This window comes from Dendrobates tinctorius, unplaced genomic scaffold (genome assembly GCF_039654945.1).
Source record: "Dendrobates tinctorius isolate UK_male_01 unplaced genomic scaffold, ASM3965494v1 ptg000126l, whole genome shotgun sequence".
NCBI classification, from domain to species: domain Eukaryota; kingdom Metazoa; phylum Chordata; class Amphibia; order Anura; family Dendrobatidae; genus Dendrobates; species Dendrobates tinctorius.
In genome coordinates, this window is record NW_027361794.1 from 11,601,486 (window position 1) to 11,628,341 (window position 26,856).

At 51.4% G+C, this 26,856-nt stretch overlaps 1 protein-coding gene across 7 annotated transcripts in view; it reads left to right on the forward strand.

The window, feature by feature from the left end:
- LOC141047275 (uncharacterized) overlaps positions 1 to 26,856 on the forward strand; it is an 841,567-nt gene that overhangs the window by 133,433 nt on the left and 681,278 nt on the right. For 2 of the 7 annotated variants that reach the window (XM_073542295.1, XM_073542296.1), the window contains exon 5: positions 25,098 to 25,221. The exons of 2 other annotated variants lie outside the window; for them this stretch is intronic. In XM_073542295.1, the coding sequence (XP_073398396.1) occupies positions 25,098 to 25,221 (124 nt within the window). 3 more of the 7 variants (XM_073542298.1, XM_073542297.1, XM_073542299.1) reach the window with 3 other exon arrangements.

The window sequence follows — 26,856 nt, forward strand, 5'->3', positions numbered from 1 at the left end:
CAATCTGATAGTTGCCAACTTCTCTGGTTTTCAGGACTTAGCTAGCATTTCTGTTTTTGCCTCCTACGGTGACTCAATCATAACACTGCGGCCAGAGCATTGATATTTCCCTCACTGCAGCGTGCCGGGTGGCCAGACCTCATTGAAGCAGCCGGCCGGTGACCAATTATCGTAGGTGTAGTTCCCTGACTGGCCTGAGGATAAGGGGGCGCCGGAGAGCTGCGAGTTCCAAAATGGAACTGATAAAGTGGGATATACATAAATCCCCACAGTTCTTGTAAGGTTGTTAGCAGTGGTGGGGCATCCAAAATTACCCCCCTGCGATAAATTGTTAGGGCAAGATTAGCTTGCTGTATTTTTGTCACACAGTGCCAGTGGTGGGATAACTAAGATAAGCCCCCACTGTGCCTGTGATAGCCGTGTGCCGGCAGTGCGTCGCGTCCCTCCGTCCGTGACATACCGGTGTCAGTGGTGGGATCGTGACACCCCACACCTAACCTCTCCTAAAAAATGGACTTTTTAATCTGGAAAACAACTGGTTCAAATCCCAATTCTGGCACATTCACCACATAACAAAAAAAATAATAAAAAATAATAAGGAAAATAAAAAATATTTTAGAAACAACAAAAATATTTTTAAACAAAGTATTGCGCTTATAACATATTTATTGAAAAATGCATGTAATTTTATTTGCATTCAATAGGGGAGTCATGCATTCCAATTTCAATCCGTTGCCGCATGATCTAAAAAAAACAAAAATTAAAAAGTAAAATAAATACCATAAAAATACACCCAAAAATCATAAGAGAGAAATAATAGAACATAGTGGAATTTTTTACAATATTATTATAAAGTGATTTGTAGCTTGTAATCCACATTTAAACCAAATGGTTTTAACGTGTTCAATTTTTTAATCCATTGTAGCTCCCTAATCTTCAATAGTTTGGTTCTATCTCACCCTCTTCTCAAAGGTGGGATATGATCTATCGCTCTGAATGTCAGGTCCTTTTCTGCATGTTTTAAGTCTAAAAAATGTTTGGATGCTGGTAGATCCTGTCTCTTTTTTCTAATGCTATGTCTGTGCTGATTTAATCTCACTTTAAGTTCACAGGTGGTTTCACCCACATAGTACAAATTACATGGACATTTTAGAAGATAAATGACAAATTCTGAAGAACAAGTAAAAAAATGATTTATTTTAATTTCCCTATTATTATGCGGGTGTTGAAAGGAACTACCTTTTTCCATATATGTGCAATTCACACAATTAAGACAAGGGAATGAACCAACCCTAGCTTTGCCAGTCAATGCAGTCTGAAAACTTTTCTTTTTTGAACCCATATCGCAATGTACTACTATATCCTTAATATTTCTGACCCGTTTGTAAGAAATTAGCGGTGGAGACCCGAACTCCCTAACCTCTGGATGACATTTACCCAGTGTAGACCAATGTTTCTTAATTAAAGCAACAATATGGTCACTCTCTTCACAATACGTGGTAATAAATAGGATCCTATATTTTACATCTCTAATCCGCTTATTCTGAGACAGAAGATCATTACGTGCTATCTCCTTAACCTTCAATTTAACACCCTCCATTAATTTCATAGGATACTTTCTCTGTCTGAATTTACTGATCATGTTGTCCAAAGATTCATCCATGACACCAGACTCGCTCACAATCCTCCTAACTCGGAGTAATTGACTAAATGGAAGGGATTCAACCATTTTTCTTGGGTGGTGACTATCATAACAAAGTAGATTATTCTTATCCGTGGACTTCACGTAAATCTCTGTCTCCAATCTATCCTCCTTCCCCTTAATCAAAATATCTAAAAACTGGATTTCTGTCTCTGAATCAACCATAGTAAATTTTATGTCATCATTAATGGAGTTCAAGAATCCATGAAACGTCTCCAATTCCACCATTGTGCCAGTCCAAAGAAGGAGGACATTATCTATGTATCTCCACCACCCGAGCACATGGTCAAAGTGGTTGGACACATAGACGAATTCCTCCTCCATGACTGCTATGACCAAATTTGCGTAAGCGGGTGCCATATTGGCACCCATGACGGTCCCTCTCAATTGGATGAAATAATCATCCTCAAATAGAAAATAGTTATTGCACAATAAGAATTCCAATAGATTTAGTAAAAAAATTTTTTGTTCCAATGTGAACTCAGTATTTTTTAGGACCCTGCCCACCGACTTAAGGCCTAATTCATGACTAATTGACGTGTACAACGAAACCACATCAAAAGATACAAGAATCATTTCTTTCTTCAATTGTGTCTCACCCAATTTGCACAGGATATCTGTTGTATCCAATATAAAAGATTTAGTATGCCGGCTCAAAGGGCTTAGTATTTTTTCCAAAAATATCCCAATATTATTAAAAATAGAGCCCCTGCCCGACAATATTGGGCGTCCTGGTGGATTTATCAAAGATTTATGAATTTTAGGCAACATATATAATTGGTGTGATCGGATTATCCACCAACATATATTTATATAAATCCTCATCAATTAATTTGTCACCACGGGCTTTATTCAGAATATTTTTAATCTTCCCCAAAATCTGAAATTTAGGGTCATTATCCAACTTCATATAGACTTCAACATCTGACAATTGTCTCCTGACTTCAATTACATAATCATTACTATTGATAACGACGACAGCACCACCCTTGTCTGCTGACTTAATGGTGATGCTGTCGTCGTGTGCCAACTGAATCAAAGCTTTATGTGCAGCACCACTCATATTGGGATGCTTAAATCTATCCATAACATGATTTTCCTTGAATAATTCCACATCTTTCTTTACTGCCATAATAAATGCTTCAATTGCAGGTACATTGTTTACCGGAATAAAATCACTCTTGTTAGACAACATATAATTATGCAGCTCAAACATACCCACTTTATTATTCACAGTGTCAATGCTCCCCATATTAACATCCTTAACAATGACCTCTTTTCTATTATTAGGATCAGAAAAACCAATGTTTCAACTTAATCTGCCTGAAAAATATAAACAATTCCTTTTCTATATTAAACCAATCAATGTGGCTACTTGGACTATAAGACAGTCCCTTTGATAGAACTTTAATTTCATCTTTAGATAATGATCTGTTTGAGAGATTTACCAGAAGGTCTGATCCTTTCTCTTGTTCGCTGCTGGTCTTGTAGGATTTGTTTGTACTCTCTGACGCCTTTCTTTTTTGTCCGCGATGGTGTTTCCACCCTCCTCTTCTGGTCCTCCGATGCTTTCCTCCGGATTGAGTTTCTTTGTCTCTGGAAAAATCGTCAGTGTTTAAAAAATCCAAAAATTTATTTTTAACAGATTTTGTAGCGTGATAATAACCTGATATATTTGACAATTTCTTATCTTTATAAATTTTCTTTGGTTCCATTTGCCAGTTATAAATTTTGCCCACACGGTAATCTTCAGTATCCCTGGTCCACTTACGCCTCTTCACTTCCCCTAAAACCTCCCTCACTTTATTTAGACGTGTAGTGACAGTCTCCTTAAATTTGTCAAAAACCTCTGTGCCCAAAATGTCTCTTATTTTATTCTCAGTATCAACAACATTAACATTAAGAGTCACAATTTCTTCCTGTAGGAATTCCATGTTCAACAGGAGTATATCCATAGCATATTTGTTAGACAAACAGGGAAACTTCTCACAAAAACGTTCATTCTCAAAAAATAAATTAGGGCGAATATTTGAGCGTAATCCTCTAGGTATTCTCTTATGCTTATAATATTCCCTCAGAGTGGTTAGATGTAATTGGGAAGTGATAATACGTTTCTTTTCATATGCATACTTGCGTTTAAGGTCTATTAAGGAGGGAACGTCCAAAAATGCAGCATCCCCTTCTATTGCTCCCAAAATTCTCTCTTCATCTTCTAGAGTGTAACTAAATACAACGGGCATATCCAATTCATCTCTTGCCATCGTTGTGGTGAAAAAAAACAAAAACAAAAAGAAAAAAGAAAAATAAAAAACTGTGCACGCTAACTCTGGTAATTAACATGCAGAAAAAGGGAAAAAGCAGCACAAAAAATGATCAAACAATGCGGGTGCAAGCCTTCCAGGCATATACCAAACCTTAAAAATAGTCCTCAAGATGAAAGCAGCACACCAAGGAGATTCCAGTTAATGTGCTATTTATTGGCCCATCTGGCTAGTTGCCCATACAGCGACTTTTCGGTCCTATGAATTGTGAACCTTTTTCAAGCAGTGCAATAGTGCAAAGTAAATGCTATTTAAAGCTCACCAATTATGCAGGTATTTACAAACAATTACATGATATATACTGCACAAATCACAATTTTATAAATCATGAATAACCGTTACAAAGTGCATTTATAGTGCGATGTGCAAAAGTGCATCTATTAACAGAGAGATGTTGATTTTTGCTTAAAATTCATTAATACATAATAATTAACAATCAGCGGCAGCTGTATTAATATGCAAATGAACATGACTCACCCCATAGAAATCATTACATTCGCGCCGTGTATCGACGTCTCACATTACACAATGCGCAGGACCGGAAGTCCAGAGTGAAAACACCGGCTTAATACTGCTCATGCGCAATACTGAATTGCTATTGTGCAATAACTATTTTCTATTTGAGGATGATTATTTCATCCAATTGAGAGGGACCGCCATGGGTGCCAATATGGCGCCCGCTTATGCAAATTTGGTCATGGCAGCCATGGAGGAGGATTTCGTTTATGTGTCCCACCACTTTGACCATGTGCTCTGGTGGTGGAGATACATAGATTATGTCCTCCTTCTTTGGACTGGCACAATGGTGGAATTGGAGACTTTTCATGGATTCTTGAACTCCATTAATGATGACATAAAATTTACTATGGTTTACTCAGAGACGGAAATCCAGTTTTTAGACATTTTGATTAAGAGGAAGGAGGATAGATTAGAGACGGAGATTTACGTGAAGTCCACGTATAAGAATAATCTACTTTGTTATGATAGTCACCATAGTCAATTACTCCGAGTTAGGAGGATTGTGAGTGAGTCTGGTGTCATGGATGAATCTTTGGACAACATGATCCAATTCAGACAGAGAAAGTATCCTATGAAATTAATGGAGGGTGTTAAATTGAAGGTTAAGGAGATAGCATGTAATGATCTTCTGTCTCAAAATAAGCGGATTAGAGATGTAAAATATAGGATCCCATTTATTACTACGTACTGTGAAGAGAGTGACCATATTGTTACTATAATTAAGAAGAAACATTGGTCTACACTAGGTAAATGTCATCCAGAGGTTAGGGAGTTCGGGTCTCCACCGCTAATTTCTTACAAACGGGTCAGAAATATTAAGGATATAGTAGTACATTCAGATATGGGTTCAAAAAAGAAAAGTTTTCAGACTACATTGACTGGCAAAGCTAGGGTTGGTTCATTCCCTTGTCTTAATTGTGTGAATTGCACATATAAGGAAAAAGGTAGTTCCTTTCAACACCCGCATAATAATAGGGAAATTAAAATAAATCATTTTTTTACTTGTTCTTCAGAATTTGTCATGTATCTTCTAAAACAGGAGTCCTCAAACTTTTTAGACAGGGGGCCAGATCACGGTCCCTCGGACCATTGGAGGGCCGGAATATAGTTTGAAAAAATTATGAACAAATTCCTATGACACTGCACATATCTTATTTAGAAGTAATAAAACAAAATAGGAAGAAATACAATATAAAAAATGAAGAAGTAAAGTTAAATCATCAAACTTACCTACTTTTTGGGTTCTTCGAATATCCTACACTTGGAGTCAATTTTTTCTCTTTCTTGATATCATTGTTTCCTAGGGATTCAAAATTGCTATTAGTAAAATACCAACAAATATATAGCGCTACAAAAACAATATACCAGCAATAAAACTGCCCACACAGAGACATACAGACTGCACTGCCCATCAATGCGGCCTGATCAGCGCCCATCAATGCGGCCTGATCAGCGCCCATCAATGCGGCCTGATCAGTGCCCATCAATGCAGCCTGATCAGTACCCATCAATGCAGTCTGATCAGTGCCCATCAATGCAGTCTGACCAGTGCCCATCAATGCAGTCTAATCAGTGCCCATCAATGCAGTCTAACCAGTGCCCATCAATGCAGCCTGATCAGTACCCATCCATGCAGTCTGATCAGTGCTCATCAATGCAGTCTGATCAGTGCCCATCAATGCTGTCTGATCAGTGCCCATCAATGCAGTCTGATCAGTGCCCATCAATGCAGCCTCATCAGTGTCCATATTGGTGGAACTCCACTTTTACCTCAGGATTAGACTGGTGTGGTCCAAGAATCCCCAATAGGCAGCATTGGTCTGTAAAAGGCAGGTAAATGTCCCCAATAGGTAGAATAAGTCTCCAATAGGCAGGTAAATGTCCCCAATAGGTAGCACAGGTCCCAAATAAGCAGCACAGGTCCTCAATAGGCAGATAAATGTCCCCAATAGGTAGCACACGTCCCCAATAGGAAGGTAAATGTCCCCAATAGGCAGGTAAATGTCCCCAAGAGGCAGGTAAATGTCCCCAATAGGCAGCATAAGTCTCCAATAGGCAGGCAAATGTCCCCAATAGGTAGCACAGGTCCCCAATAAGCAGCACAGGTCCCCAATAGGCAGGTAAATGTCCCCAATAGGTAGCACACGTCCCCAATAGGAAGGTAAATGTCCCCAACGGGCAGGTAAATGACCCCAATAGGCAGCATAAGTCTCCAATAGGCAGGTAAATGTCCCCAATAGGTAGGTAAATGTCCCCAATAGGCAGCACAGGTCTCCAATAAGCAGCAGAGGTCCCCAATAGGCAGATAAATGTCCCCAATAGGTAGCACATGTCCCCAATAGGAAGGTAAATGTCCCCAATAGGCAGGTAAATGTCCCCAATAGGCAGCATAAGTCTCCAATAGGCAGCACAGGTCCCCAATAGGCAGCACATGTCCACTATAAGCAGCACAGGTCCCCAATAGGCAGGTAAATGTCCCCAATAGGCAGCACATGTCCCCAATAAGCAGCACAGGTCCCCAATAGGCAGGTAAATGTCCCCAATAGGTAGCACAGATCCCCAATAGGAAGGTAAATGTTCCCAATAATCAGGTAAATGTCCCCAATAGGCAGCACAGGTCCCCAATAGGCAGCACAGGTCTCCAATAGGCAGGAAAATGTCCCCAATAGGTAGTACAGGTCCCCAAAATGTAGCACAGGTCCCCAATAGGCAGCACAGGTCCCCAATAGGTAGCACAGGTCCCAATAGGCAGGTAAATGTCCCCAATAGGCAGCACATGTCCCAAATAGGCAGCACAGGTCCCCAATAGGCAGGAAAATGTCCCCAATAGGCAGCACAGGTCCCAAATAGGCAGCACAGGTCCCCATTAGGCAGCATAGGTCCCCAATAGGCAGCACAGGTCCCAAATAGGCAGCACAGGTCCCCAATAGGCAGATAAATGTCCCCAATAGGTAGCACACGTCCCCAATAGGAAGGTAAATGTCCCCAATAGGCAGGTAAATGTCCCCAACAGGCAGGTAAATGTCCCCAATAGGCAGCATTAGTCTCCAATAGGCAGGCAAATGTCCCCAATAGGTAGCACAGGTCCCCAATAAGCAGCACAGGTCCCCAATAGGCAGGTAAATGTCCCCAATAGGTAGCACAGATCCCCAATAGGAAGGTAAATGTTCCCAATAATCAGGTAAATGTCCCCAATAGGCAGCACAGGTCCCCAATAGGCAGCACAGGTTTCCAATAGGCAGGAAAATGTCCCCAATAGGTAGTACAGGTCCCCAAAATGTAGCACAGGTCCCCAATAAGCAGCACAGGTCCCCAATAGGTAGCACAGGTCCCAATAGGCGGGTAAATGTCCCCAATAGGCAGCACAGGTCCCAAATAGGCAGCACAGGTCCCCAATAGGCAGGAAAATGTCCCCAATAGGCAGCACAGGTCCCAAATAGGCAGCACAGGTCCCAAATAGGCAGCGCAGGTCCCCATTAGGCAGCATAGGTCCCCAATAGGACCCAGCGTTAAAAAAAAAAAAAAGTACTCACCTATGTCCCCCGCTGCTCTGAAGAAGTGCCCGCTCGTCTCCATCTTATTCCGGAACAGGCACAGGCGGTGTGACGTCATCAGGCCACGCAGGCGGTGTGAATACAATCACGTCGTCTGTGTGCACTGTGCTTCATATGGAGGGCTGTGCAACGCCTTTCCTCGGCGCCTCATCCCGCCCGTGATTACAGGGCCCACTGGCATTGAACTGCAGTGTAGTTCAATGTCGGCCTGGCCAGGGGCCAGATAGAAGTCTTTGGCGGGCCGAATATGGCCCGCGGGCCGTAGTTTTAGGACCCCTGTTCTAAAATGTCCATGTAATTTGTACTATGTGGGTGAAACCACCTGTGAACTTAAAGTGAGATTAAATCAGCACAGACATAGCATTAGAAAAAAGAGACAGGATCTACCAGCATCCAAACATTTTTTAGACTTAAAACATGCAGAAAAGCACCTGACGTTCAGAGCGATAGATCATATCCCACTTTTGAGATGAGGGGACGATAGAACCAAACTATTGAAGATTAGGGAGCTACAATGGATTAAAAAATTGAATACGTCAAAACCATTTGGTTTAAATGAGGATTACAAGCTACAAATCACTTTATAATAATATTGTAATAAATTCCTCTATGTCCTACTATTTCTCTCTTATGATTTTTGGGTGTATTTTTATGGTATTTATTTTTTTAATTTTTCTTTTCTTTTTTAGATCATGCGGCAGCAGATTGAAATTGGAATGCATGACTCCCCTAGTGAATGCAAACAAAATTACATGCATTTTTCAATAAATGTGTTATATGCGCAATACTTTGTTTAAAAATATTTTTGTTGTTTATAAAATATTTTTTATTTTCATTATTATTTATTCATTTATTTTTTATGTTATGTGGTGAATGTGCCAGAATAGCACTTTAACTGGAACCTCCTTGGTGTGCTGCTTTCATCTTGAGGACTAATATATATATATATATATATATATATATATATATATATACATATCTGTGTGTTGTGTGTCAGTGTATGACAATTGTAAATTGTGGTCTAAATAAAATTCTAATTTTAATATATTACGGTAGGTCCCTATATGATCTCTTTTCCTCTCCTACAGACAAAATGGGGGAAAACTAAACACTTTTATTAATCAGTTATTTTTTGTTAAGGGAAATTACAATAAAATGTTCCAATCCGTTTTCCCTTCCCCCAATCTAGAATGCTGGGGTGGGATTATCTCTCCAGAGACCCCTATACAGGAATATTCGGGCCCCAGCGCCATGCCCCATTATACAGGAGAATAGCGCGATCTCCATAGTTCTTACACCGGACACAGAGATCAGACAAGGTCTCATATTCAGGCAGTTTCTATTTTACTCCAACCCTCTTTATATGATGAAGATCAGAGTCTCCTTATACCGAGCAGAGAAGCTCCAGGAAGAAAGACCCCGTCTGGTCCTAACACGCGGGGGGCCCAGAGTATCCAGCCACGGGGCCCGGATTCTCTCATTTGTGGCCCCAGCGTTTCTTATAGAATAAATCCCTTTCTCATACAGTCCTGTAGTAATGACTTTGTTTTTATCAGTATATGTGTGAGAGACGAGAGACCGACGGCCGCAGTTTTAGTGTGTGTGTCCGGTGTCAGTTCTACAGGGGGATAGAGCCCCGGGTCTGTGACCGAAGCTGGGGGTATATAGGTGTATATGATGTACACAGAGGGGTCTGTAACCGAAGCTGGGGGTATATGGGTGTATATGACGTACACAGAGGAGTCTGATCCCGAAGCTGGGGATACATAGGTGTATACAGCGTACACAGAGGGGTCCGCACAAATGCGGCTCTGCTCAATACACCTTGTACACACACAGCTCCACTCCGTACACCTCATACATACACGGCTCCACTCCGTACACCTCGTACACACGTGGCCCGCTCTGTACACCTCATACACACATGGCTCCGCTCCGTACACCTCATACACACACGGCTCCGCGCCGTACACCTTGTACACATGGGTCGCCCTCCCAGGGCTGTGGGGTACTCTGTACCGGGCCGGTGTCAAGGCGGGAATGTGTCACAGCAGTCAAGGTGGGAATGTGTCACAGCAGCGGTGACCCGGTCCGTGGCCCTGGGCGCCCAATATCAATGGCGGTGATGTTAATGGTGTTGAAGTTTATATGAATAGTTCATGACGCCACCCGTGGTGTTTGGCAAGTAAGATGGTAAGCCAACGCTGCATACAGATCCGCTGGGACTGATGGTGTGGTACAGCAGAGATGGTATAGCTCCCCACAGGTGGAGCTGTAGTCCCAGGGCACTGTAGGTGCAATGGATGAGGAGAGGCGCAGAATGGTATGGAGGCTGGTGCCCAGGTGTAGTGGTGTGGGAATAATTGGAGGACACCAGAGTATGCGGTTCCAAAGCTTTACTCACTGTTTGTAGTTCACACAACTGCCTGCCTCCGTACTGTGTTCTCCAGGTCAGGGCTCCAGCCAACCTCCAGGCAGGATAGGATTCTCCCTTCCACACTCCACCAACATGTACCTTACTGAACGACTCCTCCAATGCGCCTTTAGGTGCGAAGCACTCCAGTACTTAGTTACCCTGGAATGCCTCTCTCTAGGTGTTCGTAGTCTTTACTTCTATGACAGACAGCTGTAGCCTGCTTCGGGGACTCCTCACTGCGTCCCAGCTCTCTATTCAGTTGCTGTTGTGTCTCAAGTCTATGATGGGAGCAAGGCGTTAGCGGCTCACTACTCCTCCGGTGTCTGTTGCCGGACATAAAGATCCAATCAACCTCAGGGACCGGGCCCCGACCTTTGCGCTCTCTGGACTGGAAGGGTTCTCTCTCTTTCTCAACCTGCTTCCCACCGTCCTTCTATTCTCCTTTGTTCCGATCTGTTCTCTCTCTCTTATGGAAGGTTAGGTTATCAATCTTATCAGTCTCTTTCTCTGGTCTTTCTCGTGCCAGCAGCCCAGATTACTGGGACCTGCTGCAGCATGTCCCTCAGACACCCATCTTCTCTCTTCTCTCTCCTCTAACCAACTAACTACTAACTTTCATTCTTCCCACTCTTTTATATCTAACTCCACCCGCCTCCCCAGCACCTCTCACGTTACGAAGCCAGGGACCACAAAAGGCACCCTATGACCTTTCCAGCATAAAGCATGGATGGGTCCCTGCTAAACTATCCTGTGTGTGGGGTGCAGGTGTTGGAATGCGGAAAGGAGTTCCCACCCTACCTGGATGGTGGGGCACTACACCTTAGGAGAAGGTGCAGTACCTCTGTGGCGACTGAAGCCTCAGGGGAGCCACACACACACGGCTCCGCTCCGTACACCTTGTACACACGTCTCCGCTACGTACCCCTCGTACACACACGGCTCCGCTCCGTACACATTGTACACACATGGCTCCGCTCCGTACACGTCGTAAACACACGGCTCCGCTCCATACACCTTGTACACGTGCAGCTCCGCTACGTACACCTCGCACACACACGGCTCCGCTTCGTACACCTTGTACACATGCGGCTCCGCTCCGTACACCTCGCACACACACGGCTCCGCTCCGTACATCTTGTACACACGTGGCTCCACTCCGTACATCTTGTGCACACGCAGCTCCGCTCCATACACCTTGTACACACACGGCTCCGCTCCGCACACCTCGTACATACGCGGCTCCGCTCCGTACACCATGTACACACGTGACTCCGCTCCGTACACCTCGTACACACGCGGCTCCGCTCCGTACACCTCGTACACCCGCGGCTCTGCGCCGTACACCTCGTACACACGCAGCTCCGCTCCATACACCTCGTACACACATGGCTCTGCTCCATACATCTCGTACACACGTGACTCCGCTCCATACACCTCGTACACACGCAACTCAGCTCCGTACACCTCGTACACACGCAGCTCCGCTCCATACACCTCGTACACACACGACTCTGCTCCATACACCTCGTACACACAAGGCTCCGCTCCGCACACCTCGTACACACGCAGCTCCACTCCGTACACCTTGTACACAGGCGGCTCCACTCCGTACACCTCGTACACACGTGACTCCGCTCCGTACACCTCATACACACGGCTCTGCTCCGTACACCTCGTACACACGCAGCTCTGCTCCATACATCTCATACACACACGGCTCTGCTCCATACACCTCGTACACACTCGGCTCCGCTCCGTACACCTCGTACACACTCTGCTCCGCTCCGTACACCTCGTACACACTCGGCTCCGCTCTGTACACCTCTACACACGCGGCTCCACTCCGTACACCTTGTACATACGCAACTCCGCTCTGTACACCTTGTACACACGCGGCTCTGCTCCGTACACCTTGTACACATGCGGCTCCACTCCGTACACCTCGTACACACACGGCTCTGCTCCGTACACCTCGTACACACGCGGCTCCGCTCCGTACACCTCGTACACACGCGGCTCCGCTCCGTACACCTCATACACACACGGCTCTGCTCCGTACACCTCGTACACACACGACTCCGCTCCGTACACCTCGTACACACACGGCTCCGCTCTGTACACCTCGTACACACGGCTCCGCTCCGTACACCTCGTACACACACGGCTCTCCTCCGTACACCTCGTACACACACGGCTCTGCTCCATACACCTCGTACACACACGGCTCTGCTCTGTACACCTCGCACACACACGGCTCTGCTCCGTACACCTCGTACACACACGGCTCTGCTCCGTACACCTCGTACACACACGGCTCTGCTCCGTACACCTCGTACACACACGGCTCCGCTCCGTACACCTCGTACACACACGGCTCCGCTCCATGCACCTCGTACACACACGGCTCCGCTCCGTACACCTCGTACACACACGGCTCCGCTCCGTACACCTCATACACACACGGCTCCACTCCGTACACCTCGCACACACACGGCTCCACTCCGTACACCTCGTACACAAGGCTCCGCTCCGTACACCTCGTACACACGTGGCTCCGCTCCGTACACCTCATACACACACGGCTCCACTCCGTACACCTCGTACACACATGGCTCCACTCCGTACACCTCGTACAGAAGGCTCCGCTCCGTACACCTCGTACACACACGGCTCTGCTTCTTACACCTCGTACACACACGGCTCCGCTCCGTACACCTAGTACACACACGGCTCCACTCCATGCACCTCGTACACACACGGCTCCGCTCCTTACACCTCGTACACACACGGCTCCGCTCCGTACACCTCGTACACACACGGCTCCGCTCCGTACACCTCATACACACACGGCTCCGCTCCGTACACCTCGTACACACATGGCTCCGCTCCGTACACCTCGTACACACATGGCTCCGCTCCGTACACCTCGTACACACACGGCTCCGCTCCGTACACCTCGTACACACACGGCTCCGCTCCGTACACCTCGTACACACACGGCTCCGCTCCGTACACCTCGTACACACACGGCTCTGCTCCGTACACCTCGTACACAAGGCTCCGCTCCGTACACCTCGTACACACACGGCTCTGCTCCGTACACCTCGTACACACAGGGCTCCGCTCCGTAACCTCCTACACACACGGCTCCGCTCCGTACACCTCGTACACACACGGCTCCGCACCGTACACCTCGTACACACACAGCTCCGCTCCGTACACCTCGTACACACACGGCTCCGCTCCGTACACCTCGTACACACACGGCTCCGCTCCGTACACCTCATACACACGTGGCTCCGCTCCGTATGGGCTCCGCTCCGTACACCTCATACACACACGGCTCCACTCCGTACACATCGTACACACACGGCTCCACTCCGTACACTTCGTACAGAAGGCTCTGCTCCGTACACCTCGTACACACACGGCTCCGCTCCGTACACCTCGTACACACACGGCTCCGCTCCGTACACCTCGTACACACACGGCTCCGCTCCGTACACCTCGTACACACACGGCTCCGCTCCGTACACCTCGTACACACACGGCTCCGCTCCGTACACCTCGTACACACACGGCTCCGCTCAGTACACCTCGTACACACACGGCTCCGCTCCGTACACCTCGTACACACACGGCTCCGCTCCGTACACCCCGTACACACAAGTCTCCGCTCCGTACACCTCGTACACACACGGCTCCGCTCCGTACACCTCATACACACACGGCTCCGCTCCGTACACCTCGTACACACACGGCTCCGCTCCGTACACCTCGTAAACACAGGGCTCCGCTCCGTACACCTCGTACACACACGGCTCCGCTCCGTACACCTCGTACACACGGGGCTCCGCTCCGTACACCTCGTACACACATGGCTCCGCTCCGTACACCTCGTACACACACGGCTCCGCTCCGTACACCTCGTACACACACGGCTCTTATCCGTACACCTCGTACACAAGGCTCCGCTCCGTACACCTCGTACAAACACGGCTCCGCTCCGTACACCTCGTACACACAGGGCTCCGCTCCGTACACCTCGTACACACACGGCTCCGCTCCGTACACCTCGTACACACACGGCTCCGCTCCGTACACCTCGTACACACACGGCTCCGCTCCGTACACCTCGTACACACAGGGCTCCGCTCCGTACACCTCGTACACACACGGCTCCGCTCCGTACACCTCGTACACACACGGCTCCGCTCCGTACACCTCGTACACACACGGCTCCGCTCCGTACACCTCGTACACACACGGCTCCGCTCCGTACACCTCGTACTCACATGGCTCCGCTCTGTACACCTCGTACACACACGGCTCTGCTCCGTACACCTCGTACACAAGGCTCTGCTCCGTACACCTCATACACACATGGCTCCGCTGCGTACACCACGTACACACACGGCTCCACTCCGTACACCTCGTACACAAGGCTCCGCTCCGTACACCTCGTACACACGTGGCTCCGCTCCGTACACCTCATACACACACGGCTCCACTCCGTACACCTCGTACACACTCGGCTCCGCTCCGTGCACCTCGTACACACACGGCTCCGCTCCGTACACCTCGTACACACGCACCTCGTACACACGTGGCTCCGCTCCGTACACCTCTTACACACACGGCTCCACTCCGTACACCTCGTACACAAGGCTCTGCTCCGTACACCTCGTACACACGTGGCTCCACTCCGTACACCTCATACACACACGGCTCCCCTCCGTACACCTCGTACACACATGGCTCCACTCCGTACACCTCGTACAGAAGGCTCCGCTCCGTACACCTCGTACACACACGGCTCTGCTCCGTACACCTCGTACACACACGGCTCCGCTCCGTACACCTCATACACACACGGATCCGCTCCTTGCACCTCGTACACACACGGCTCCGCTCCGTACACCTCGTACACACGGCTCCGCTCCTTACACCTCGTACACACACGGCTCCGCTCCGTACACCTCGTACACACACGGCTCCGCTCCGTACACCTCATACACACACAGCTCCACTCCGTACACCTCGTACACACACGGCTCCACTCCGTACACCTCGTACAGAAGGCTCCGCTCCGTACACCTCGTACACACACGGCTCTGCTTCGTACACCTTGTACACACACGGCTCCGCTCCGTACACCTCGTACACACACGGCTCCGCTCCCTGCACCTCGTACACACACGGCTCCGCTCCTTACACCTCGTACACATACGGCTTCGCTCCGTACACCTCGTACACACACGGCTCCGCTCCGTACACCTCGTACACACACGGCTCCGCTCCGTACACCTCGTACACACACGGCTCTGCTCCGTACACCTCGTACACAAGGCTCCGCTCCGTACACCTCGTACACACACGGCTCCGCTCCGTACACCTCGTACACACACGGCTCCGCTCCATACACCTCGTACACACACGGCTCCGCTCCGTACACCTCGTACACACACGGCTCCGCTCCGTACACATCGTACACACACGGCTCTGCTCCGTACACCTCGTACACAAGGCTCCGCTCCGTACACCTCATACACACGTGGCTCCGCTCCGTACACCTCGTACACACACGGCTCCACTCCGTACACCTCGTACACAAGGCTCTGCTCCGTACACCTCGTACACACGTGGCTCCGCTCCGTACACCTCATACACACACGGCTCCACTCCGTACACCTCGTACACACACGGCTCCACTCCGTACACCTCGTACAGAAGGCTCCGCTCCGTACACCTCGTACACACACGGCTCTGCTCCGTACATCTCGTACACACACGGCTCCGCTCCGTACACCTCTTACACACACGGCTCCGCTCCTTGCACCTCGTACACACACGGCTCCGCTCCGTACACCTCGTACACACGCGGCTCCGCTCCGTACACCTCGTACACACGCGGCTCCGCTCCGTACACCTCGTACACACGAGGCTCCGCTCCGTACACCTCGTACACACGCGGCTCCGCTCCGTACACCTCGTACACACGCGGCTCCGCTCCGTACACCTCGTACACACGCGGCTCCGCTCCGTACACCTCGTACACACGCGGCTCCGCTCCGTACACCTCGTACACACGCGGCTCTGCTCCGTACACCTCGTACACACACGGCTCCGCTCCGTACATCTCGTACACACACGGCTCCGCTCCGTACACCTCGTACACACAGGGCTCCGCTCCGTACACCTCGTACACAAGGCTCCGCTCCGTACACCTCGTACACACACGGCTCCGCTCCGTACACCTCGTACACACACGGCTCCGCTCCGTACACCTCGTACACACACGGCTCCGCTCCGTACACCTCGTACACACACGGCTCCGCTCCGTACACCTCGTACACACACGGCTCTGCTCCGTACACCTCGTACACAAGGCTCCGCTCCGTACACCTCATACACACGTGGCTCCGCTCCGTACACCTCGTACACACACGGCTCCACTCCATACACCTCGTACACAAGGCTCTGCTCCGTACACCTCGTACACACGTGGCTCCACTCCGTACACCTCATACACACACGGCTCCCCTCCGTACACCTCGTACACACATGGCTCCACTCCGTACACCTCGTACAGAAGGCTCCGCTCCGTACACCTCGTACACACACGGCTCTGCTCCGTACACCTCGTACACACACGGCTCCGCTCCGTACACCTCATACACACACGGATCCGCTCCTTGCACCTCGTACACACACGGCTCCGCTCCGTACACCTCGTACACACGGCTCCGCTCCTTACACCTCGTACACACACGGCTCCGCTCCGTACACCTCGTACACACACGGCTCCGCTCCGTACACCTCATACACACACGGCTCCACTCCGTACACCTCGTACACACACGGCTCCACTCCGTACACCTCGTACAGAAGGCTCCGCTCCGTACACCTCGTACACACACGGCTCCGCTCCCTGCACCTCGTACACACACGTCTCCGCTCCTTACACCTCGTACACATACGGCTCCGCTCCGTACACCTCGTACACACACGGCTCCGCTCCGTACACCTCGTACACACACGGCTCCGCTCCGTACACCTCGTACACACACGGCTCTGCTCCGTACACCTCGTACACAAGGCTCCGCTCCGTACACCTCGTACACACACGGCTCCGCTCCGTACACCTCGTACACACACGGCTCCGCTCCATACACCTCGTACACACACGGCTCCGCTCCGTACACCTCGTACACACACGGCTCCGCTCCGTACACATCGTACACACACGGCTCTGCTCCGTACACCTCGTACACAAGGCTCCGCTCCGTACACCTCATACACACGTGGCTCCGCTCCGTACACCTCGTACACACACGGCTCCACTCCGTACACCTCGTACACAAGGCTCTGCTCCGTACACCTCGTACACACGTGGCTCCGCTCCGTACACCTCATACACACACGGCTCCACTCCGTACACCTCGTACACACACGGCTCCACTCCGTACACCTCGTACAGAAGGCTCCGCTCCGTACACCTCGTACACACACGGCTCTGCTCCGTACATCTCGTACACACACGGCTCCGCTCCGTACACCTTTTACACACACGGCTCCGCTCCTTGCACCTCGTACACACACGGCTCCGCTCCGTACACCTCGTACACACGCGGCTCCGCTCCGTACACCTCGTACACACGCGGCTCCGCTCCGTACACCTCGTACACACGAGGCTCCGCTCCGTACACCTCGTACACACGCGGCTCCGCTCCGTACACCTCGTACACACACGGCTCCGCTCCGTACACCTCGTACACACACGGCTCCGCTCCGTACACCTCGTACACACAGGGCTCCGCTCCGTACACCTCGTACACACACGGCTCCGCTCCGTACACCTCGTACACACGCGGCTCCACTCCGTACACCTCGTACACACGCGGCTCCGCTCCGTACACCTCGTACACACGCGGCTCCGCTCCGTACACCTCGTACACACGCGGCTCCGCTCCGTACACCTCGTACACACGCGGCTCCGCTCCGTACACCTCGTACACACGCGGCTCCGCTCCATACACCTCGTACACACACGGCTCCGCTCCGTACACCTCGTACACAAAGGGCTCCGCTCCGTACACCTCGTACACACACGGCTCCGCTCCGTACACCTCGTACACACACGGCTCCGCTCCGTACACCTCGTACACACGCGGCTCTGCTCCGTACACCTCGTACACAAGGCTCCGCTCCGCACACCTCGTACACACACGGCTCCGCTCCGTACACCTCGTACACACGGCTCCGCTCCGTACACCTCGTACACACGGCTCCGCTCCGTACACCTCGTACACACGCGGCTCCGCTCCGTACACCTCGTACACACGCGGCTCCGCTCCGTACACCTCGTACACACACGGCTCCGCTCCCGTACACCTCGTACACACACGGCTCTGCTCCGTACACCTCGTACACACACGGCTCCGCTCCGTACACCTCGTACACACACGGCTCCGCTCCGTACACCTCGTACACACACGGCTCCGCTCCGTACACCTCGTACACAAAGGGCTCCGCTCCGTACACCTCGTACACACACGGCTCCGCTCCGTACACCTCGTACACAAAGAGCTCCGCTCCGTACACCTCGTACACACACGGCTCCGCTCCGTACACCTCGTACACACACGGCTCCGCTCCGTACACCTCGTACACACGCGGCTCTGCTCCGTACACCTCGTACACAAGGCTCCGCTCCGCACACCTCGTACACACACGGCTCCGCTCCGTACACCTCGTACACACGGCTCCGCTCCGTACACCTCGTACACACGGCTCCGCTCCGTACACCTCGTACACACGCGGCTCCGCTCCGTACACCTCGTACACACGCGGCTCCGCTCCGTACACCTCGTACACACGCGGCTCCGCTCCCGTACACCTCGTACACACACGGCTCCGCTCCGTACACCTCGTACACACACGGCTCCGCTCCGTACACCTCGTACACACACGGCTCCGCTCCGTACACCTCGTACACACACGGCTCCGCTCCGTACACCTCGTACACACACGGCTCCGCTCCGTACACCTCGTACACACGCGGCTCCGCTCCGTACACCTCGTACACACACGGCTCTGCTCCGTACACCTCGTACACACACGGCTCCGCTCCGTACACCTCGTACACACAGGGCTCCGCTCCGTACACCTCGTACACACAGGGCTCCGCTCCGTACACCTCGTACACACACGGCTCCGCTCCGTACACCTCGTACACACGCGGCTCCGCTCAGTACACCTCGTACACACGCGGCTCCGCTCCGTACACCTCGTACACACGCGGCTCCGCTCCATACACCTCGTACACACGCGGCTCCGCTCCGTACACCTCGTACACACGCGGCTCCGCTCCGTACACCTCGTACACACACGGCTCCGCTCCGTACACCTCGTACACAAAGGGCTCCGCTCCGTACACCTCGTACACACACGGCTCCGCTCCGTACACCTCGTACACACACGGCTCCGCTCCGTACACCTCGTACACACGCGGCTCTGCTCCGTACACCTCGTACACACGCGGCTCCGCTCCCGTACACCTCGTACACACACGGCTCCGCTCCGTACACCTCGTACACACACGGCTCCGCTCCGTACACCTCGTACACACACGGCTCCGCTCCGTACACCTCGTACACACACGGCTCCGCTCCGTACACCTCGTACACACACGGCTCCGCTCCGTACACCTCGTACACACACGGCTCCGCTCCGTACACCTCGTACACACACGGCTCCGCTCCGTACACTTCGTACACACACGGCTCCGCTCCGTACACCTCGTACACACAGGGCTCCGCTCCGTACACCTCGTACACACACGGCTCCGCTCCGTACACCTCGTACACACACGGCTCCGCTCCGTACACCTCGTACACACACGGCTCCGCTCCGTACACCTCGTACACACACGGCTCCGCTCCGTACACCTCGTACACACACGGCTCCGCTCCCGTACACCTCGTACACTCGCGGCTCCGCTCCGTACACCTCGTACACACACGGCTCCGCTCCGTACACCTCGTACACACACGGCTCCGCTCCGTACACCTCGTACACACACGGCTCCGCTCCCGTACACCTCGTACACACACGGCTCCGCTCCGTACACCTCGTACACACACGGCTCCGCTCCGTACACCTCGTACACACACGGCTCCGCTCCGTACACCTCGTACACACAGGGCTCCGCTCCGTACACCTCGTACACAAAGGGCTCCGCTCCGTACACCTCGTACACACACGGCTCCGCTCCGTACACCTCGTACACAAGGCTCCGCTCCGCACACCTCGTACACACACGGCTCCGCTCCGTACACCTCGTACACACGCGGCTCCGCTCCATACACCTCGTACACACACGGCTCCGCTCCGTACACCTCGTACACAAGGCTCCGCTCCGTACACCTCGTACACAAGGCTCCGCTCCGTACACCTCGTACACACGCGGCTCCGCTCCGTACACCTCGTACACACGTGGCTCCGCTCCATACACCTCGTACATACACGGCTCCGCTCCGTACACCTCGTACACAAAGGGCTCCGCTCCGTACACCTCGTACACACGCGGCTCTGCTCCGTACACCTCGTACACACACGGCTCCGCTCCGTACACCTCGTACACACACGGCTCCGCTCCGTACACCTCGTACACAAAGGGCTCCGCTCCGTACACCTCGTACACACGCGGCTCCGCTCCGCACACCTCGTACACACACGGCTCCGCTCCGTACACCTCGTACACACGCGGCTCCGCTCCGTACACCTCGTACACACACGGCTCCGCTCCGTACACCTCGTACACAAGGCTCCGCTCCGTACACCTCGTACACAAGGCTCCGCTCCGTACACCTCGTACACACGCGGCTCCGCTCCGTACACCTCGTACACACGCGGCTCCGCTCCATACACCTCGTACACACACGGCTCCGCTCCGTACACCTCGTACACACACGGCTCCGCTCCGTACACTTCGTACACAAAGGGCTCCGCTCCGTACACCTCGTACACACGCGGCTCTGCTCCGTACACCTCGTACACAAGGCTCCGCTCCGCACACCTCGTACACACACGGCTCCGCTCCGTACACCTCGTACACACACGGCTCCGCTCCGTACACCTCGTACACACACGGCTCCGCTCCGTACACCTCGTACACACACGGCTCTGCTCCGTACACCTCGTACACACGCGGCTCCGCTCCGTACACCTCGTACACACACGGCTCCGCTCCGTACACCTCGTACACACGCGGCTCTGCTCCGTACACCTCGTACACACACGGCTCCGCTCCATACTCCTTGTACACACACGGCTCCGCTCCGTACACCTCGTACACACACGGCTCTGCTCCGTACACCTCGTACACACACGGCTCTGCTCCGTACACCTCGTACACACACGGCTCTGCTCCGTACACCTCGTACACACACGGCTCCGCTCCGTACACCTCGTACACACACGGCTCCGCTCCGTACACCTCGTACACACACGGCTCCGCTCCGTACACCTCGTACACACACGGCTCTGCTCCGTACACCTCGTACACACATGGCTCCGCTCCGTACACCTCGTACACACACGGCTCTGCTCCGTACACCTCGTACACAAGGCTCCGCTCCGTACACCTCGTACACACACGGCTCTGCTCCGTACACCTCGTACACACATGGCTCCGCTCCGTACACCTCGTACACACACGGCTCTGCTCCGTACACCTCGTACACACATGGCTCCGCTCCGTACACCTCGTACACACACGGCTCCGCTCCGTACACCTCGTACACACGCGGCTCCGCTCCGTACACCTGGTACACACACGGCTCCGCTCCGTACACCTCGTACACACACGGCTCTGCTCCGTACACCTCGTACACACACGGCTCTGCTCCGTACACCTCGTACACACACGGCTCCGCTCCGTACACCTCGTACACACACGGCTCTGCTCCGTACACCTCGTACACACATGGCTCCGCTCCGTACACCTCGTACACACACGGCTCCGCTCCGTACACCTCGTACACACGCGGCTCCGCTCCGTACACCTGGTACACACACGGCTCCGCTCCGTACACCTGGTACACACACGGCTCCGCTCCGTACACCTGGTACACACACGGCTCCGCTCCGTACACCTGGTACACACACGGCTCCGCTCCGTACACCTGGTACACACACGGCTCCGCTCCGTACACCTGGTACACACACGGCTCTGCTCCGTACACCTCGTACACACATGGCTCCGCTCCGTACACCTCGTACACACACGGCTCCGCTCCGTACACCTCGTACACACGCGGCTCCGCTCCGTACACCTGGTACACACACGGCTCCGCTCCGTACACCTGGTACACACACGGCTCCGCTCCGTACACCTCGTACACACACGGCTCCGCTCCGTACACCTCGTACACACGCGGCTCTGCTCCGTACACCTCGTACACACGCGGCTCCGCTCCGTACACCTGGTACACACACGGCTCTGCTCCGTACATCTCGTACACACACGGCTCTGCTCCGTACACCTCATAAACACACGGCTCCGCTCCGTACACCTCGTACACACACGGCTCCGCTCCGTACACCTCGCACACACACGGCTCCGCTCCGTACACCTCGTACACACGCGGCTCCGCTCCGTACACCTCGTACACACACAGCTCCGCTCCGTACACCTCGTACACATGCGGCTCTGCTCCGTACACCTCGTACACACACGGCTCCGCTCCGTACACCTCGTACACACACGGCTCCGCTATGTCCCCCGTTAGGCTATGTGCACACGTTGCAGATTCTGCTGCGTTGTACAGTACCATTGTTTTCAATGGTAATACCAAAAGTGCAGTGCACATGTCAATTCTTTGTGCGAATTCCAGCTGTGGTTTCACACCTTCAACATTGTAGAGGTGTGAAACCACAGGGCCAAACCGCAGGATAATGCGCAGGTAAACTGCAGGTATTTTGACCTGTGGATTTAGCTGCGGATTTTTCAAAATCCATGCGGAAAAATCCGCAGCACTTCCAACTATGTGTGCACATAGCCTAAACCCCTCCTGACCCCACACATAAACTTCCCCTCATCCAGCACCATGACAACCAGCACAGCAGAGTCCTGCATACACTGAGGCCCTGATCATGTGACCCCTGACTCCTCCCCTCCTGTGACCTCATCACAGGTCCTGTGCGCACAGAGTAGCCATAGAAATATCTGGCCCGGGCCCCAGTGGTTTCACCAGATTTCATTCTTTTCTTGCAGGGGCCGCAGTGAATTTCATCCTAGATCCATAGAGCTGATTAGAGGAGCGATGTTCCTTGTGTCTGATGTTAATTTACAGTGACGTTTGTCCAGCATCCACTTTACTGAGTAAATCCCACCAGGACTGCAGCAGGTAAAGACCCCGATATCCACAGGTGTCCCTTCTAATTGGGGGAAGTGCCAAGAAAACAGCAACTTATCCAGAGGGAAAACCCACTGTACATGGAGACATTGGCCTCATATATCTCCTGTCTTGTTGTTCTTACAATCCATCTTTTATAAAGCCTCAAACTTCTGTGTGTGACTCAGACCTGAGATCTAACGTGATAGAAGATTACAGTGCGGGGAAGACGGGAAACCTTCATATAGACGGCCGGTGGGGATGGAGTCAGTGACGGACTCTGGCCAAATATGTGTCTAGAGCCGTAGTAGAAGATGAAGATGTCGTCCTCATCATGAAGTAGTTATTTCTCCTGTCCCGTGTAATGAATATCTCCTGCAGTATTGCTAATGCCGATTCCAGTGTCGGTAATGAGACGAGAATTAGCGTTATGGAAGATGAGTCTATGAGGAACGTATTCAGCTGCCGACTCCGAGGAGGAAACTGCTTGTTGTCTGTGGCCTAAATATATAGGTTTTATTAGTAGATGTAAAGAAGGAAACTAAATACTGTAAAATAATAAATCTCCTCTTATGTTTCCCTTATTATCTCCAGTAATTGTATTATTACACAGGATTTTATGATGTTACATCGGCTCATCTTCTCATTCAGGTCTCTACAATATCGGATCCTCTCAGTGAAGAAGATCTACAAAAGAAAATTTTCCTGATTTACCCATCAAGGATGGATATGGACAGAGACAAGATGGCGGAGAGGATATTACACCTCACCCTAGAGATCCTCTTCCGGCTTACTGGAGAGGTGAGAGATTCTGACGTCACATTACATCATTCTTATCTATGGGACTAACAGATGGACAGAACTGGAGAGGTGAGGACTCTGGAAATGTCTGTAGTGAGATTTATTAATGTGTCTCCATAACCAGGATTACACAGTAGTGAAGAAGACCTCTAGTGAGTGCTGTCAGGACCCTGAGTCTGATGGATGGGGAAGAACCCTGAGCCCAATCACGGGCCCTCCACCTCACCCCCTGATACATGAGATCAATTACCAGAAGATCCTAGAACTCGCCTACAAGATGATTGAGCTGCTGACTGGAGAGGTGACACTGCTGGGAATGCTGGGATACTACACAGTAACGCTATGAAGGGATCGGGGGGATGACGGTATCATTGTATGTGTCAGGTTCCTATAAGGTGTCAGGATGTCGCTGTCTATTTCTCCATGGAGGAGTGGGGGTATTTAGAAGGACACAGAGATCTGTACAAGGACGTCATGATGGAGGTTCCCCAGCCCCTCACATCACCAGGTAATAGACAGGACTAAATACACACGGCCTATAATTATCTGTATGTAAAGAATGAATTCAGTCCCTGTATGTGTTTCCTCCAGATCTATCCAGTAAGAGGACAACACCAGAGAGATGTCCCCATCCTCTTCTTCCACAGGACTGTAAACAAGAAGATCCCAATGTTCCTCAGGATCATCAGGTAGATGGAGAGAAGGTGTCATGAGATCTTCCCTATGATGTGTAGACGGCTGTGAAGGTCTTGTGCTCAGTCTTGTTTTATCCACCAGTATTATATGTTTTATACTTGTGTAATGAGAACGGTGGAGATGGCAGGATTAGAGCTGATCATAGATGTGACTTCTCCATCTGTCTGTGACTTTTACAATATTTGTTTCAGGGTGAAGATCTGACCCATATTAATACTACAGAGACATATGTGAGGGGCGATCAGTGGTGTAAGGAGGAAATTCCTACATATGACTACCCAGGTGAGTAGTAACCACTAAATGCAGAGAAGTCACAGATTCTTCTCAGTCACCGGCTGTGGCTGCTTTATCGGTGGTGTAGTCCGGCCGTATCACAATCGTGTGATCACCATTTTGCCTCTAGACCACAACATTCTCCTTCACCCAAAACTGTTCAAATGACTTTGGGAATTGAAAGCCCTTTTCTATAGAACTTGCCACCTGGAGGATCCACCTTCCCCCTGAGTTTAAGAGACGCTGGCCGTTACCTGCCCAGATCTGTAAACTACAACGCCAAATAACAGCGTAATTGGAATGTGCTGACAAGTTAGAACATTACTTAAAGAAAACTATTATGATGGGCTTGTAAGAGAAAGTGGAGGGTAATGATGCTGTTGGCTTCCTAGATCCCTGATATCTTATTGGATGAATCTACCTTCTCTCCCTCTGTGCTGCTGAATGTGATCATATGGTCCCTACAAGACCAGGTCCAGTCTTTCTGGCCAAACTTCACTTCTATGATTGACAACATTAAGGCTGTGTGCACACGTCCGGAATTCCTGCAGATTTTATGCGTTTTTGCCGCGAAAACGCTGCAAAAATGCATAAAATAAGCATCCCATTGAATTCAATGGCATTCCGGACATGCTATGCTAATGCTGCGTATTATTCCACCGCATCGCAGAAAAATACGCAGCATGCTCATTCTTTGTGCGGAATCGCGGGAATTCTGCACATATAGGAATGCATTGTTCCGCTCACTTTCTGCTTGTGGCTATGCCCACCATGCGCAAAGTAAGCGGAAAATGTGCGGATGGTACCCAGGGCCTGGAGGAGAGGAGACTGTCCTCCAGGCTCTGGGTACCATATCCCTGTAAAAAAAAGAATTAAAATAAAAAATTGTGATATTCTCACCTTCCCGCGTCCCCCGCAGGGCCCCCAGGCCTCAGTGATGCTCCCGGCAAGTCCCGTTCCCAGCGATGCCTTGCGACAATGACCTGTGGTGACATAGCGGTCTTGCAAGATGCTACGTCATCTGGGATCATTTTCGCAAGGCATCGCTGGGAATGGGACTTGCCGAGAGCATCGCTGAGGCCTGGGGACGCTGCTTGGGCCCCTGGAAGGTGAGACTATCATGATTTTTTTATTATTTTTAACATTCTATCTTTTACTACTGATGCCACATAGG